The 18,458-nt window shown below is 41.8% G+C and overlaps 1 protein-coding gene across 1 annotated transcript; it reads left to right on the forward strand.

Moving 5' to 3' along the window:
* Window positions 1-5,893: 5,893 nt before the first annotated feature.
* Window positions 5,894-9,781, forward strand: LOC126159436 (zinc finger protein 708-like). Its single transcript, XM_049916546.1, has one exon. The coding sequence runs from the start codon at window positions 6,085-6,087 to the stop codon at window positions 7,342-7,344; it is 1,260 nt and encodes a 419-aa protein (XP_049772503.1). The 5' UTR covers window positions 5,894-6,084; the 3' UTR covers window positions 7,345-9,781.
* Window positions 9,782-18,458: the final 8,677 nt, after the last annotated feature.

Below are 18,458 nucleotides of genomic sequence, written 5' to 3' on the forward strand. Positions count from 1 at the left end.
TTGCAGCAGCTGAACGTCAGCTACAGGGCGCAATCCGCAAGGCGCAGTCTTGGGCTGTAGCGCGTGGTTTTCAGTTTTCGGCAGCCAAGACTCGCGTTATGCATTTCTGCCGGCGCCGAACGGTCCATCCTGAGCCGCGGCTTTATCTTGCCGACGAACTTCTAGCTGTGGTGGAGACCCACAGGTTTTTGGGTGTCCTTTTTGATGCCCGGTTGACTTGGCTGCCTCATATCCGGCAGCTTAAACAGACGTGTTGGCGGCATCTAAACGCTCTGAGATGCTTGAGCCACACCCGCTGGGGCGCCGACCGATCTACCCTGTTGCGGCTCTACCAGGCGTTAATCCAGTCTCGCCTGGATTATGGGTGCCTAGCTTATGGCTCAGCATCCCCATCTGCGTTGCGGGTGCTGGACCCAATTCTCCACAGCGGGATACGCCTTGCCACTGGTGCTTTCCGCACCAGCCCTGTGGACAGCGTCCTAGTGGAGGCAGGTGTACCTCCACTGCGGTTCCGACGCCAACGTTTGCTGGCCGCTTATGCTGCCCATGTTTTTAGCTTGCCCGGGCATCCAAATTATCGTGTCCTGTTCCCGCAGGTCAGTCGTCCATCTGCCAGACCGTCGGCCCCGGTCGGGTTGTCCGATCGCCGTACGCATCAAGGAGCTTCTCTGCGGGCTTGGGTTTTTCCCAGTTCCACCTCCTTTCCGGGCGCCTCTGCGTACACCCCCGTGGTGTGTTCCTCGCTCCTTTCCTTCGGCTCGACTTGGCACAGGGCTCGAAGGACTCGGTTCCTCCAGAGGCCTTCCGCCGCCGCTTTTATTCCATCCTGCCAAGTATCAGGGCTCTGGAATTGTTTACACCGACGGTTCGATGGTTGCTGGTCGTGTCGGGTATGCGCTAACTCTAGGGGACCATTCGAACACCGTCCTTGGCGGCTGGCTGCAGCGTTTACACTGCTGAGCTAGTCGCCATCTTTCGTGCCCTAGAGTATATCCGCTCCTGCTCAGGTGAGTCCTTCGTTATCTGTAGCGATTCCCTGAGCGGTTACGAGCTCTCGGCCAGTGTTTTCCCTCGTTCTCGTCTGGTGATGGCTATCCATGAGTCCCTGCATACTCTTGCGCATTGCGGCCGCTCTGTGGTCTTTGTGTGGACCCCCGGTCATGTCGGTATCCCGGGCAATGAACATGTTGACCGCCTGGCGAAAGAGGCCACGAGTAAACAGTCTCTGGACGTTGGCCTCCCAGAGACTGATTTGCGGGCAGTCCTCCGCCGAAAAGTTTATTGCGCTTTGGGACGCTGAATGCGCAATCGGATCATGCCAATAAACTCCGTGCAATCAAGGAGACGACGACTGTGTGGCAGTCATTCCCTGCGAGCCAACCGCAGGGACTCTGTCGTCCTTTGTCGGCTCGCATTGGCCACTCCCACCTGACACACAGTTATTTACTGCGCCGGGAGGACCCTCCTGTATGTCGCTGCGGGGCGACTTTGACAGTGGCCCACATTTTGTTGGCCTGCCCCCTTTTAGCTGTGGTCAGGCAGACATTTGCGCTGCCTGAAACTCTCCTGCCCTCTTATGTGATGACCCTGGTATGGCTGCCTTAGGTTTTACGTTTTATTAGGGCAGGGAGTTTTTATTCTTTCATCTGAGTGTTTGTTCTGTTCTTTTGTGTTGATTCTGGCCATTGGCCTACGATTTTACGCCGAGTTTTTAATGTGTTCTCGGTGGTTGGCTTTTCCTTTTTATCTCTATGGTCGGCCAACCACTGTCACACTCTGTGTGATTTTAATTTGTTTCGTCTGATCTCTGTAGGAGTATTTCTTGTCCTGTGTCGTGTGACGTCTTTCCTGTTGTTCGTTTTTTTTTTTTTTTTTTTTTAATTCTCTTTGGGTGGTTTTACCTTTTTTTTGGAAAAAGGGACCGATGACCGTCGCAGTCTGGTCCCTTTAATCCCCCCAAACCAACCATCTCTCTCTCCCCCCTCGCTCTCTCTCTCCCCCCCTCGCTCTCTCTCTCTCCCCCCTCGCTCTCTCTCTCCCCCCCCTCGCTCTCTCTCTCTCCTCCCCCCTCGCTCTCTCTCTCTCTCCCCCCTCGCTCTCTCTCTCTCTCCCCCCTCTCTCTCTCTCTCTCCCCCCTCGCTCTCTCTCTCTCCCCCCTCGCTCTCTCTCTCTCCCCCCTCGCTCGCTCTCTCCTCCCCCTCGCTCGCTCTCTCTCCCCCTCGCTCTCTCTCTCTCCCCCTCGCTCTCTCTCTCTCCCCCCTCGCTCTCTCTCTCTCTCCCCCCTCGCTCTCTCTCTCTCTCCCCCCTCGCTCTCTCTCTCTCTCCCCCCTCGCTCTCTCTCTCTCCCCCTCGCTCTCTCTCTCTCCCCCCTCGCTCTCTCTCTCTCCCCCCCTCGCTCTCTCTCTCTCCCCCCTCGCTCTCCTCTCTCTCCCCCCTCGCTCTCTCTCTCTCCCCCCTCGCTCTCTCTCTCTCCCCCCTCGCTCTCTCTCTCTCCCCCCTCGCTCTCTCTCTCTCCCCCCTCGCTCTCTCTCTCTCCCCCCTCGCTCTCTCTCTCTCCCCCCTCGCTCTCTCTCTCTCCCCCCTCGCTCTCTCTCTCTCCCCCCTCGCTCTCTCTCTCTCTCTCTCCCCTCGCTCTCTCTCTCTCTCTCCCCCCTCGCTCTCTCTCTCTCTCTCCCCTCGCTCTCTCTCCCCCCCTCTCTCTCTCTCTCTCTCCCCCCTCGCTCTCTCTCTCTCTCCCCCCTCGCTCTCTCTCTCTCCCCCCTCGCTCTCTCTCTCTCCCCCGCTCGCTCTCTCTCTCTCTCCCCCCTCGCTCTCTCTCTCTCTCTCCCCCTCGCTCTCTCTCTCTCTCTCCCCCCACGCTCTCTCTCTCTCTCTCCCCCCTCGCTCTCTCTCTCTCTCCCCCCTCGCTCTCTCTCTCTCTCTCCCCCCTCGCTCTCTCTCTCTCTCCCCCCTCGCTCTCTCTCTCTCCCCCCCTCGCTCTCTCTCTCCCCCCCTCGCTCTCTCTCTCCTCCCCCCCTCGCTCTCTCTCTCTCTCCCCCCCTCGCTCTCTCTCTCTCTCTCTCCCCCCTCGCTCTCTCTCTCTCTCTCCCCCCTCGCTCTCTCTCTCTTCTCCCCCCCCTCGCTCTCTCTCTCTCTCCCCCCTCGCTCTCTCTCTCTCCCCCCCTCGCTCTCTCTCTCTCCCCCCCTCGCTCTCTCTCCTCCCTCGCTCTCTCTCCCCCCCTCGCTCTCTCTCCCCCCCTCGCTCTCTCTCCCCCCTCGCTCTCTCTCCCCCCTCGCTCTCTCTCCCCCCCTCGCTCTCTCTCCCCCCCTCGCTCTCTCTCCCCCCCTCGCTCTCTCTCCCCCCCTCGCTCTCTCTCCCCCCTCGCTCTCTCTCCCCCCCTCGCTCTCTCTCCCCCCTCGCTCTCTCCCCCCCCTCGCTCTCTCCCCCCCTCGCTCTCTCTCTCCCCCCCACACTCTCTCTCTCCCCCCCACACTCTCTCTCTCCCCCCACACTCTCTCTCTCCCCCCACACTCTCTCTCTCCCCCCTCTCTCTCCCCCTCTCTCTCCCCCCCCTCTCTCTCACTCCCCCACTCTCCCCCCTCTCTCTCTCCCCCCCACTCTCTCTCTCTCTCTCTCTCTCTCTCTCTCTCTCTCTCTCTCTCTCTCTCTCTCCTCTCTCCACTCTCCACTCTCTCTCCTCTCTCCACTCTCTCTCTCTCTCTCTCTCTCTCTCTCTCCACTCTCTCTCTCTCCACTCTCTCTCTCTCTCTCTCTTCTCTCTCTCCTCTCTCTCTCTCTCTCTCTCTCTCTCTCTCTCTCTCTCCACACTCTCTTTCTCTCTCTCTCTCTCTCCACACTATATATATATATATAATCTCCCCACTATATCTCTCTCTCTGTCTCTCTCTCCCCCCCACTATCTCTCTCTCCCGTCTCCTCTCCTCTCTCCCTCCTCTCCTCTCCTCACCCTCCCCTCTACTCTCACCTGTTTACACTTTCCCATGGATGTAGGCAGTTAGGGTGCAATAATTCGGTCCTGTGGGGGGGGGGAGTGGCGACCCCATCACAATACTAGCCTATACATGCAATGGCACTTCGCAACCAGCCTCAGCCAAAAGATCAAGTAAGGGTGATGGAAGTCCCATTAATCCGCCGACCACACTAGTTGTACGATAGTGGGTACTGGAGTATGTAGATAGAGTGTAAGAAACTGTTTTTGTTCATAATGACAGCTCTTTGGTTTTAGAATTGAGAGAACAAAGGAAGGAATAAAGTAGAGGTAACAGCTGTGGTGCCAAACGTATTAGCAAATGTGGTGAAAACCATCAGCAGTGTTGCTGTTTCAGGCTGTAGTCTGTGTATTATTAAAATACATGTGCACTTCCATCATGACTGCATTAATAGTCTATGAATGTACCTGCCACAAAAAATGTTGGGCAGTAAAGATTAAGGATATGACACAAGTAAACTACCCAGTACCTACACAATGCTTACATGGAGGTCTCTAAAACAATTGAAAAACAATTATCATCAAAATATATGTATTGTTGAAGTTTTCCAGAAATTCTGGTTCTTATTCTGGTTTCTCTTTTGGTTGACTGGCATAGTCTAAAATTTTAATTGTAAGTTTTATTTCTACTACTTTAATAAATACAAAGGTATTTGTTTGAAACCTCACTTGCATGCTTTTTTATTTCTTTCTTCATTATTTATATTCTGTTACTTCACTTCCATATGTATGAAAATACATGTAACTGAGTTTTTAAAAAGTTACAGTGTTTAGTGAATCAGTTGTGAACTTCTAGAATCTGACACACAATGATACTGGTTACGTTAAAAAACCCGTATGATCACAATTAAGAGTTTAAAAACATTCGAAATTCACCAGATACCATGCCAAACAGAACTATATACAAACACAATGCAAAAAAGTTAGAAGTTACAGTCAGAAGAAAAGAAAACACTGGAGCATGCATGCCTTCAGTAGTTTGTGATCTTTCATGTGCAACATGATGCACATGGGGACCTGAAAGGCATCACAGTTCTGTTCTGTGGGAAAGGGTTTAACTGCAGGCGGAATTATGGGACCCAGATACTACAGTGGTAGCTCATGCATCAGCTGTTGTCACTGCTATGCGATATGTAGTGTCAGCCTGCAGTGTTTAATGGGTGATAATGTGGTATTTATGTGTGTGTCCTTAAGTCATTTGTGTTCTGTAGTGTCGGATGACCAAATGTAAAAATTTTCAAAAAGGCTCACTGCAAATTTACTGGAAAATTTACAACCATTTCAATCTTTTTAGTCAGCATTTCCATTTGTACAAGGTTTCATATAAGTTGCAGTGCCAAAAACATAGTCTTAGATTAAAACCATCTGCAAGTGTGTGATTCACATTCATTCATCAGTATGCTTTTTTTCCATAGATTGATGTGACCGATTATTGTTCATGAACAGTCATTATCCAGCTGATTAACATCCATACAAGATACCTAATCAAAATAATAATGCTTGCACTAGTTCTTGACTCATTGGGAATCAAACAAAAAAAACTGTTTGCTAGGTGAAATAAATTTCCAAATGTGAAAGTGTTGGCCAGAAAAAGGAAAGCCATTTACAGAGCTAAGATAATAGAAGAGGAACATTTAAAAATTATTTCTGTTAATTAAATCTGATTCAGTTAAAACATATAACTGAAATTTTTTGATACAATTAATAAATGGGTGTAAACTATTAATTTGTAGCACTGTATTTTAAAAAGACTGTAACACTTGAAAGTGAATTATTTTCTCATCTAAAAATTTCAAATCAAATTGGCAGTGACTCAGATTAATCATTATTTCTACCTCATCAGTTCCTTCCTTCTGGTGGAATATTATAATTTTAAATCTCTAACAGTTACTATATATGTAATTTCTTCTGCACTTTTATGAATTCTCTCTTATAGTACTGGATTTACAGACGCCTAAATATTCTTTCTTTGTTGTATGTATATCAGTATTTAACATCTGCCTCCTTACTCTTCAGATTGACTCAGTGTACTGGTGGGAGCAGTGACATATCATGTGAAGAAACTTTTCACCTTAGACTGGTCCAGGATGAGTTGATGATTGACATGGAGAAGTCAACACACGAGTTTGGTACCAATACAGAAGATATGGCTGTTGATAAGAACTGCTCAGTTGCCACGCGATATAACTGTAGTATGTGGGAAAAGGAATTACATGTATATAGCTGTAATTTCTGCCAACAGAGCTTTCCTTCAAAATACAGATTCATAAAGCATGTGTTTATTCACATTGATGGTATGCAACCACCTTTGTATGTTCGTAAGTGGTGTGGTGAGGTATTTCACAGTAATGTTAGTTTGAAAAAACATTTGAGAATGAGTGAGAACTACGATTTCTCAACTGCTGGCAACCATGAAAAATATGGCTATAGTGATGAGCATCAAAGCACTAGCTTCTCGGATAGTGAGCTAGACGTTTCTGTCGCAGAACTCAATAAGCTGAATTCATACAAGGAAACGTGGAAAGCTGCAAACAAGTCTGCTAATGACATAGGTAACACAATTATGACAAATGATACACAGGAAACAAATCATTATGGAACTTTATCTACAACTGTTAATGTCAGTTTCCTGGGTAATCTACTTACTGCAAACAGAACCCACAAATGTGATATTTGTGGCAAATCTTTTGCTCGTGCAGGCAATCTCAAGAAACATGGATTAATTCACACTGGAAAGAAACCTCACAAATGTGAGAGTTGTGGGAAATGTTTTTTTTTCCCAAGCTATCTCAAGCAACATGCATTATTTCACACTGGAAAGAAACTTAACAAATGCCATATTTGTGGAAAATCTTATTTTGTCTCATGGGATCTCAAGAAACACTTATTAATTCACAATGGAAAAAAACCTCATAATTGTGAGATTTGTGGGAAATCTTTTGTTTTGTCAAGCGGACTCAAAACACATGTATTACTTCACACTGGAAAGAATCCTCATAAATGTGGGATTTGTGGACAATCTTTTGCTGGTGCAGGAAATCTCAAGAGACATGGATTAATTCACACTGGAGACAAACCTTACAAATGTGAGATTTGTGACAAATCGTTTACCCAGTCAGCTAATCTCAAGGCACACACATTAATTCACAGGGGAAAGAAACCCCACAAATGCGATATTTGTGGGAAATCTTTTGCAGTGTCAACTTATCTCAAGAGACATGCATTTATTCACACTGGAAAGAAACCTCACAAATGTGGGATTTGTGGGAAATGTTTTGCTTTCTCAAACGATCTCAAGAAACATTTATTAATTCACACTGGAAAGAAACTTAACAAATGTGACATTTATGGGTAATCTTTTGCTTTCTCAAGCGTTCTTAAGAAACGTCTCACTTCACATTGGAGGGAATCCTCGTACATGTGAGATTTGTGAGAAATCTCAAGACATGCACATTAATTCACATATAAAGACACCTCACAAAGGTGAAATTTTTTTGACAAATCGTTTGCCCAGTCAGGTTATCTCAAGAAACATACATTAATTCACAGTGGAAAGAAACATCACAAAATTGATATTTGTAGGAAATCTTTTGTTAGGGCAGGCTATCACAAGACACAACATTCATACACACTGGGAAAGGACCTCACAAAAGTGAAGAAGTGATCATTCTTAGATCAGCTGATCTCAAGACAGATGCATTAGAATACGTTGGAAGGGGACCTCACAAATGTGACATCTGTGACAAAAGTTTAACTCAGTTGGGCACTCTCAAGAGACATGCATTACTTCACATCAGAAAGAAACTACAAGCAAGTGGTAGTTTATGTAAATAGGTTTTCCTGTTTGGTGCCCTCAAGGCCTGTAAAATAATGGATGAAGCAAGGGGTCAATAAATTATAATGCCTGTGAAATAACATAAAAATCTATAATTGTGAAACAATGTGTACTATAGATTGGTAACAGATAATGTGATAATATAAAAATCAATATCTGCAGCTTGGGACATCATTAACACTGCTGTTCTTTTCCTATCAGTCTCGAGACAGGAAGATTGTGTATTGTGATAAATCCATATGTGTGTCAGTAATCATAAGTACCATGCAATATTCAGGCCAAGGATGTGTGATGATTTGCATAGTCATCATGTATTACTTGTTACTCTGTATTTTAGAAACAGTGACAGTAAAAATATATTAATGGCACTTCCTTCATTCACGCTAGTACACTCCACACTGGAGAAACATGGTTATAACAATTATTTCACTCAGATATGTTTTCTCAAGAGATGTCGTTAATAGTATGTACATTTATGTTCTGTTAGTACTCCTGTATCAGTAAACGTAACAACAAATATAGCATGTTTGACCACCCTTGGAACACAATACTTCGACAGTTCTACATGATATGGACTTGACATGTCATTTATGTGTTTCAGGATGTATGTTATACCATTTGCATTCCACATGTTCAGATCAGCTACATGGTGTGGTCAAGATGTGTTAGGTACCATGCTACTCAGACCACTGTGGAGTCATTCTGCACATGTGACATGGACAATTATCCTCCTGGAAGATGCCTTCACCATGGGAGAGCACATCCAGGCATGAAGCAATCTATGCAGTGGCTACAAAGGTTACATAGTCAGCAACTGTCATGATCCCTTCAATTACTACCAGATGTCCCAAAGGAGCCCGAATGACTGTCCCCATAGCGTAATGGGCTCTCCACCTGGTGCCATTCACCTAGATATAGCATATCTGGATGTGGCAACTGACCTGGTGTAACAGGAAATGTCATCCATCCTGACAGTTGATATTTGCGTTGACCTTCATTGTAGCCTCAATGATCCCTGCAGTTGCAATTGAACATTTTGGTGGATTGGTATGGAAACACAGTTACCATATGTTGTGGAGCCCTATGTTCAACGATGTACATTGAATTGTGGGTTCAAAAATGTACATGGCTGCTCAAGCATTGTTTTCCGTAATTAGATATGCCACATATTGCCACATGTCCAGCTTCACAGAGCAGGCAAGCCTCTGATCTCCATGATTTGTGATGGATAGGTGTATTACATGTTTTCATAAGGTTATCGATTTATCACCTTTCAGCCACTTTCCACAGACGTTCACAACAGTAGCATAGATCCAGCCTACCAGCTTCACCACTTTTGAGGTTCTAGTTCCCAACTGCAATGCCACTGTTACCTGCCCTTTGCTAAAGTCACTTATGTCTTTGGGTTTACATGTTTGTGACCCATGTAATTGGTAGAACAATTCCTTGTTAATTTCTGGTCTGCTTATATACTTGTAATCTGCTTATTGCATCATGTATGTACAACATATGGCATTCATTCTCCTCACAGGGAGTATTCATGACATTTTTGCCCATCAGTGCATCTTCACATAAATGGGTCAGATGCTAAAATGTGTAATCTAATAAATTCATTGTTCTTGGCTGGCATTTACACCAGTGCACAATAGCTATATTTTTTGCAAATTTTGTTTCACAAAGCTCTTTACATGATTGAGAGATGATGTAGATATGTGTTATGCACTAAAGCTCTTAATTATTTTTTTCAGTATTTAATACCATGTAAGTTCTACACAAAATGAAATAGGTATACAAACATTAGGTCTTACGATTTGATTCCAGTTATTCGTATACACAAGAACAACACTTGGGAGAGCTCGGAACATGAGTACTAAATATTTCCTGCATTTTATTCAAAGATGTTTCCATTGTGGTTAGTTTCCTTAATGTGTGTAAATAAACATGACGTTTTTAGAAATCTGTATTCATGCTTCATTTTTATTTTCAGAACGATTGTTTTTATTTTTTATTTCCTACCTATTTCTTATTGGTGAAAGTGCATGTGTAACAACTGGAGATAGTTATAACTGATTGCCACTGTTCTGTTTTGCTACACTTCAGCTATGACACTTTGTAGTGATGTGATTACATTTTATTCCATCTTTCTCATGATAGGACATCTACAGCTGCAGTATAGAGTATTCATAATAGGCAATATCCACGCACATTTGTATTAAATATTATTTTCCAATAAAAGGAAGGAAAAGCCGGATTTCTGGACAATAGCCTTATATTCTGATGAGTTTGAAAATACACTAGTACGTGTGGCGAGTATTCATATTATGAATCTCTAAGAAAAACAGTAAAATTAGTAGTAACGTGTTAAAAAAAGATCACAGTATTGACTGAATAACTGTGTGAGCTAAAGATGGGTCATATAGCATTTCTCTGGTACACGATATGGAAGCAGAAAATGAACATATTCAATGGTTGTGTGGAAAACTACCTAAATAACTGAGTCTACAAAAACAGTACATGCCCATAAATTAAAGAGTGTAACTGCACCTAATAAAATCATAATGTAAGCTAATCACGACAGAATAAACTATTCTACAAGAATGGTCAAGGACAAGTAAATTTTAGGATGTGGATTCAATACAAAAGGAGGTTTAGCTCAATCATATTGATAAGATTCATTATTTTTCCTATAATCTTTGCAGTTTGTAGTATAAAAGCTTAAATTGCAAAGTTATTGAAGGATACATTACAAGCAGATAATATAGCCATAATAAACTAATCTTATTAACACAACTGTGACACTAGCATTGTTCTATTAATTCTTATTTCATGTAATTAATTGATATTGATTCTTAAGTAATATGTCATTGGTTTCATCCTTAGCTAAGTAGAATGTAATGCTCTCACATGTTGCAAAATGAAAAAATTATACAATAGAAACAGACTAATACATACCAGCATCCCATCTCCTAATGCTTAGTTGTAAACAAGTCATGACTGAATAGTGCCACGATGCAAAATCCACTTGAGTATAAAATTACCCAACAGCTGCTGCTCGTGCAGAACATTATCTGAATGGTTCACAATATCTTTGATTACATATGATCCATATAACCATTTTGAGGACAACTACAGTGACTGTAAGAGAGATGACACTGGGTCAAACACTCTTTATAGGTATTCCAGCTTACTCCTCTCAGTGATGTGTGCAGTGCCATGGTCAATGGTAACTTTGATTTTTTTTTTTTTTGTTGTGTAGGCAGGCTGTCGGTTGGGTGCCAGTACAAAAGGTGTTTTAGGCAAATTATCAGAAAAGTTCAAAGCTGTAGTGTGTGTAAGTTAAATGAGGAGATAACCTAATGGTGGGTGTGATACATATACAATAAGAAAGTTGAAAAAACGTATACCATTAGAAAAACTCGATAAGTCTGAAGTGTAAATGCATGGTCACAGCAGAGAACTGCTACTATAGTTGACTGCGCTACCAAATATGGTAATCTGTTCCCAGTGGGCCTAAATAAAAATTTGTGCATTGCCTCAACAGTGCGAGAGGAAGGGAATTCTTTAGTTTCCTCTAAAAGCAATGCAGTTTCACATTTGACACTAGTGCAGAGTAATAGGGTAGGATGCTTGTAATAATTAGTGTTAAATCACAGATGAATCTTGAACTACGTGACAGTCTGATGGATACCCCTTGCAGACAGACAGGATGTCCGTTTGCCGAACATCGCGTTCATAATTAGGTACATAGGTGACAGGGAAAGAGAATGTGATAACACTCAAATTTGCGACTGGTGCAAGTTACGGTCTGGGATATCTGTATATTTAAAACATCTATAGATTATGGCAGTTGTACAATAGCAGCAGTGCAATAATAAGGCAAGGTTGATACCTACATGGACTAGATCAATTGCATGTGTACTGATGCATGAAATGAAGTATTAGTTATGGTTTGATGGAAGGTTTCAGAGGGCACTAAGTTAGGAATGAGTCTCTGTTGCTCTTTTGGTTGAATGGCAGTGTGCAGGGTGTTAACATCTAACTGTTGTGTGGGTGTTACACAACAAGATCTACAAGGCTTTGGTTACTTCCAAAGTAGCAGTCAATTTGCACAGTTCCCTGTGTATTTAATCACGCTGGATCGCGTTTTTAAGTTTCTAATATTGCAGTATTAGCACAGTAGCTATATTATGAATTTGTCAGGTGGTAGCCAAAAGATTGTCTTCAGTGTGATTGAGCAGCACATGTCAGCTTACTAGGATTTCGTGATACTGCATAACAAAGAATGAAGCTCATAGGAGCTTTATCACAGCAATCAGCATCAGTCTGAGCAGGGATACCAAATTTGTTTTCAGCACAGCTGCACTTCCATTAAACCAAACTCGCATAGCGTGGTGGAGTGGTTCTGTGACTAGTTGTTCACAGGATGAACAGTGTCTATAATTCAGTGAAGGAGAATTAAATCAGAGTGAAAAGACAGGGATGATTAGTGCACATTGGTCGTTTCTGCTTGCATGCTGCAAGAGTTAGCACTCATGTAGAGGCAATTGCAACAGGGTACCAAGGTTCGACGGCTTTGCAATCAAGATGACCGATCAGCAGTAGTTATAGCCTGTCACAGGTGCTAGTTGTCTTGAAACTTTGCACAAGTTTGGCGTTTATTATTCTTTCGAAGAAATAGTGATGGTTTATGTTAAGTAGGGCTGAATGTTGAGAGGACTGAATACACAGCCAGTTGTTTTTGGCAGGCGTTTAGAAAGAACAGAAGACGTTATAACCTGGTATATTGCAAAATTAGGTCAACATTTGGCCAATGTGTATGATTTACTGTAGTTGTGCTAATTCTATATTTCGTTAGGAAACCAAAAGTGAGTTTCTATTCCCACTTTTCTGAAAATCTAATGAGAATGAAACCACATTTTGGAAGTGTCCATTATGTAAGCTAGCGCTAATATGGAGATGTTAGACTTAGGACAAGGATATCAAAATAGGAGCCAGTAGACCTACCCAGTAGTGCTAACTTCCTTGGTGAGCTATGGGAAAGAGTAGAGGGCTTAGCTGTTAGGAAAATGGGCAAACCAACTTCAATTGTCTGTAACGAAATTAAAGTTGAGAGTATTCGTTACATTTATAATTATAATTATTTAAAATATAACAGATGGTGCAATAAGGATGGGTGGTGAACTAGGAAGGGAATCACGATCAACTGTCTAGGCTCATGATGTCTCAAGCAAACTGGCATGTTGTGCACCACACAGGGTAGCCTATGTAATGAACTGAAAACAGGTGTTCACAATTGTCAATTTTTGAAAAGGATTGTAGTCTTGTGACTTTTGAGGGACCTAACTGGTTCATGATAGTCCTAATTAAATTAGGTGAAAAATACAGATGGCAGAACATGACAATATGAAATGGAAAAAGTAATACATTAACAAGAAAAGAGGTGACATCGTGCACTACAATTACTGAAACCTACATTTAATCATAAAATCAAGCAAAAGGAAGGGCAGGAGGTTGTTGCTAGATGAATCAGACGTTTTTCGTCATCTCATCAGCCTATCAAGGTGTAATGAACCTACGAGTGGTAGGAATCGAAGTGGCATACAAGATTTGTCATGAAGCCATAGAATTTTATTCTGCTGCTATAAAAGTATGTCAAAGCTAAAGGTGGTAAGGGAAGGTGAATTGAGCCGAAACGCCTGTAGATACGTGAGGTAAGTAAATGAGTTAAGAGGCAGAGCATTTAAAGTTTTTCTCAGTGATGGAGTGCTGGAAAGTGGTACATTAACTTTTTAGGTGTGTAAGGCACTGGGGTGTGTCCAACTGTGTAGCTATTTAGAGTGTACTACATGTGAATGCAAAATGTGGTATGTATCAGTGGAAATTAAAGGATCACAAAATTAACCTGTATCAGTAATGTATCCAGATACACAGCTCTCTTGGTTAGTGCCAGGTGGGGAAGCACAGAACAGTTGAACAGTTTGCATGAAGCATTCTAAATCTTTCCATAAACGGAATTGTGGTCATCAGATGAGTTTGCATTCATCTCATCAAAACAGCAGAGCCTAACTGGCAGGTAAAACACATCACTAGAGGGACAAATGAACAAAATTGTAGGTTAGTGAGTATTCAATTAGAGTATGAGCGTAATTGATAACATTGGTGGTGATCACATTGGGAAAAAGACTTCATTATTCTTATTTCTTCTTGAAGTAGTGAGCAAGGCTGAAATTGGTGTGGTGCTAGGTGCATCAGCCAGGAACTGCTTGGGAAATATGGTTCTGTACTGCTGAATGCCTCATTTTATTCGATGGAGGATGTAGATAATGTCTGAGGTCCCCTCTTGCACAATGACGTCGATTAATGTAGGACAAGTGTTCATAAGCACCAAATGGAGGTTCCAGTATTATAAAAAATGTACTAAACAGATAGATACCCAAGGGAAGATCAATGTTCAAACTGGAAACAATGCGGAACATTATTCCCTGTGTACACATAGTATTCAAAGCAGAGTCAATGGTAGGTGAAACATTGAGGCAAAATAACACAGTAGTGTAGGAATTAGGGATAGTTACGCACTCAGGGAACACTCTGTAAGTGTCTAAGAGTGAACGTTGTGTTTCATAGGTGTTTGTGTTGGGTGTGAGTGAGTAAGGCCACTACAACCCTAACTGAGGTACTGTAGTTCTCAGTGTGCAAGTGGGTCACGCATGTTTTTGTGTGACAGCAAGATGATAGATGGTAGAACGGACCATAGTATGAAGACAAATCAGAAGTGCAATGACCAGACAAGGGTCTCTTCGGTCGCTAATCGCATCATGTTAGGAGGAGGCACCTGGAGGAACCAGAAGTCCAAGCAACATCCACCTGTCTCATTTGCGTGGGGTAGATGTTGAAAGACACTAACTGCCTATCTAGCGAGTCCCATTGGTTCTTCTCACACACAAATTGTTGAGCAGTTAACGATATGGAATAAATGGGAGGGCTGTACATCGAACAAGGCATGTCACATTTCTCACACTATATCGTTGTTCAATGGTCTTACATCCTTACGTTAAATGTAAGTGGTTGTAAGAGATAGCAGTGCTATTATCTTTCAGATTACGATGTACACAGGAAGCAGTTCTAGGTGGAATCATCTTTGTGGGTGTTGCAATTGAAACATACTATATGAATATCTTAAAAGAATGATCAAGGTTTCAGATAGTTCTGTTATGGAGTGGTAAGTCCATAATTAACAGGGCATACATCTAATTTGTGAACCACATGAATGGGGTGACTATATTCCCATTGCCAAGATATGAGCCAAGATGATGTGAATAAATCGTAAGTAGAATTAGTGGGGACCAAGACGAAGTGCTTAGCGATATTCCTGTCACTGCTCAAACACTTACTGTTTGACAACTGATGTGCCAAATCATTCCTCTAGAAAAAAGCACTGGTTCCTTGCTTAACTAACCAATTGAGAGACGGCACAAATCATCTAGTAAGTCTCTGGGGAATAGCTAAACCGGACACTGCAGCAAGGCAGCAGTGATAACTCTGTAGTATTGGTTGGAATAGTGAAACAGAACTATGAATACTATGGTACCAAGAGAGTGACATAGTCAAGATGAGCTCAGACTTCTCCTTCTTTACGAAAGAAGGAGAACAGAACTGATTCAGGGATATGGTAGTAGGGACAGGATTAACAGGGAAGGTTAAGAAACTAACTGCAACGATATGTGACTACAGAATTTTTCCAGAAGTAGAGGATGACTGTTCGTCACGCATTAGCAGTAGTGTAAGAAACCATGTCACTGAGACGTTGTCCCTATTCCTCCTTGTTTACTGAGAATGAGAACCAATGACTCCACATGGATTTTTTAGCAGATAGCTAGGTTAAAAGAGGCTAGCATAATCTTCATTATAACGTGCCAGCACTATTGGATTGTCTAACAGCGAAATGGTACAAGCATGGATCCATGCATATGTTTGTTCATATCTGTAGGGTTGTATCAAAATTTTGTCCACTTGGACATTAACCATTTGTAATACAGGCAACTACCACCAGGTCTTGTGGAAACAACTTGTTTTAATTATGACTAGACATCTGAATAGTGGTAGATGCGCAACTACAGTTAAGAAATACTACTATATTACTTGGCCAGAGTACACGCAGTGTAATTCACGATACCAAAAGTGGATGGAGAGATAACATGCGTCACTGTAGTGAATGTAATAAGTTAGTTTTCCCAGGAGGATATTAAATCACAATCACTGGGTTACCCATAAAAGAAAGAAAATCATTATTGCATATGAATGATGCACATTGACTGATCAAGAGTATTTCAGATAAAATACTGTGTTAAAGCTTAAAGGAAGGTAATCCACCACATACTAGTACAACAAGTTAGCTTACTGGTTTTGGCTAATGTCAGGTGAGAGTGACTACCATGACATCATTTCTATCACACATGAAATACAGTAAACAAAATACAGAAAAAATGACACAAAACATAAAAAGAGGTACTCATAGAAATATTTTAAGTGAAACGCAAATGAACGTTTATGAATGGCATGCTGTCAGAATAACTGTCACAGTGACAAGAGCAGTTAGCCCATCACTATGTAATTACAACAATCAATGCATCTACCCTTCTTTGCAGAACCATAAGTAAGTCTTATTCACCCATATGACAGTGAAGGTGCTACTGTTGTTTCAAAATTGTTTGTCTCTTAACTTCATATAGAACTCTGCACAATTAAACATTACCTCTCACAAACCACTGCTGGGAGACTTCGTTCGACACTTGTCTCTTTAGTGCCTTTCAAGTATCATTGTTTGGTGATGAGGTTAAGTCATTTGTGACACACAAGTAGTATATAATTAAACTTATCTATGCTTTCTTTCTCCTGACCTGCAATTGATACCATATATTTTTAACATGCTGGATTTAGGGTCTCGACATGTAGCAGTGGCTTCTGACAATGGACTTACCTGTGATGTTCAGGACTTCACGTCCGAAGTCTATTGCAAATTAGTTGGAAAATCGAGGAAAGTGTAGTTTTTAAAGGAGTAATACATTTCCTATAATGGCATATGGCAAAACTCGTAACCATAAATCGCTTGTTTCACAAGATCCATCCACGTGAGTTATGATACATTCCACCATTTATTACGAAGACGAGGACTTATTTTTGTTGTGTTATCCATTACATACAAAGAATATAGATCATCTGAAGTGCAAAGATGCTGCCAAACAGTAACGTATGCATGCATTGGCCTGACTACTAGTAAAATGTTGCAGTAAGAGTTATTCTTTGTCTACAAAAGGCTAACTCAACTACCAGATAATAATCATTTATACAACATAACTTCCCACTAGTGTATACTGTGAGAGTCTTGGGTAATTTCAAATAGCTGTTGTTTGCATATTTTGGGCGAGTTTGTCAAGTACATGATCTCTGTAGGTAACTCATTGCATGAATTAGTCTTTAGTGTTAACTCCAAACACTTGATATAGAGGTCCTCTGGTTGATGCAAATTTGGTTACTAATTGTTATATAAATGAATGCACTTATCTCTTGTCTCTTCATGTATTTAATTAAGAAGTTTACTTGCCTGTTGTGGACAAGAGAACTATGAATTCTAAAGTAAATTTTGATAGTAAAGTGGAAATATGATAATATGTGAAAATTTGGTGTATGTATTTTTTCGTACAAAACTCGGCAAAAGTAAAATATTTATAGCTGTAAAGAAAACATTCGATTAATAGCAACTACTGGAAAAACACTTTATTAATTGATGTCTCCAATTATCTACTTCACTTCAACGCTGCTTGTGAGCTGGTTAAGTAAAACATTCTTCTACCTCAGAACTGTGATTCTCTTCTTGTAACAATGTAGTACTGATTAAACTTAATTTGCAATAGTGTAAATGCGTTTGTAAAAAGTCCATTTCACATGATGTAAAATCTTTAGTGTACATAACGCAAAACTCAGTTATTTCATGTATCACCACAGTGTGTTTCTCACTTAAAGGAACGTCTAAAGCTTTACTTAGTAACATAGTAACCTCCTGATGATGTTGAATAGTAGCCCCTCACGTTCTCTTACTGGTACATTATTATAAATCAACCGATCTCTCTAAACTCATGTCCACTGAACAAGCAATTACTTCTGGTCACACTTTAATCATTTACACTATCACTGCTCTCGTTACTTTGTTGTTAATATACAGTATTTTGTAATACATCAAGACGTACTCCTATTTTAGAAAACAATTCTTGCAGCTTCTTGCATAAAAAAACTGCAAAGGAAAGATGGTAAAATTAGCCTCAACTGGATACTGGTTCTACAGTATAGCGCAATTCGTTTACACTAGTCAGTCAGAATGACTGACTGAACGACAGAATTATTACTCAGAATCACATCAATAAAATACATTTCTTCCCATAGTGAAATCACTCCTACACAGAATAAAACACTACATGAAACTCATTCAAACAAACAGTACCTCAATCCCATGACCTCAAGGCATAAGGGTGTTTATTTCTCAAGGCATACTTAGGATATGCTGATAGCAACTTGTCCTTTTTCCCTGCATTTCTGCATGATAGTACATGTGCCTTCTCATAAATTATTTTGAGTTGGAC

Source organism: Schistocerca cancellata, unplaced genomic scaffold (genome assembly GCF_023864275.1).
Source record: "Schistocerca cancellata isolate TAMUIC-IGC-003103 unplaced genomic scaffold, iqSchCanc2.1 HiC_scaffold_1143, whole genome shotgun sequence".
In the NCBI taxonomy this organism is placed as follows: Eukaryota; Metazoa; Arthropoda; class Insecta; order Orthoptera; family Acrididae; genus Schistocerca; species Schistocerca cancellata.

Bases quoted from the DNA above. Each gene is read 5' to 3' on its own strand.
- LOC126159436 (XM_049916546.1), top strand. From the start codon at position 6,085: ATGATTGACATGGAGAAGTCAACACACGAGTTTGGTACCAATACAGAA.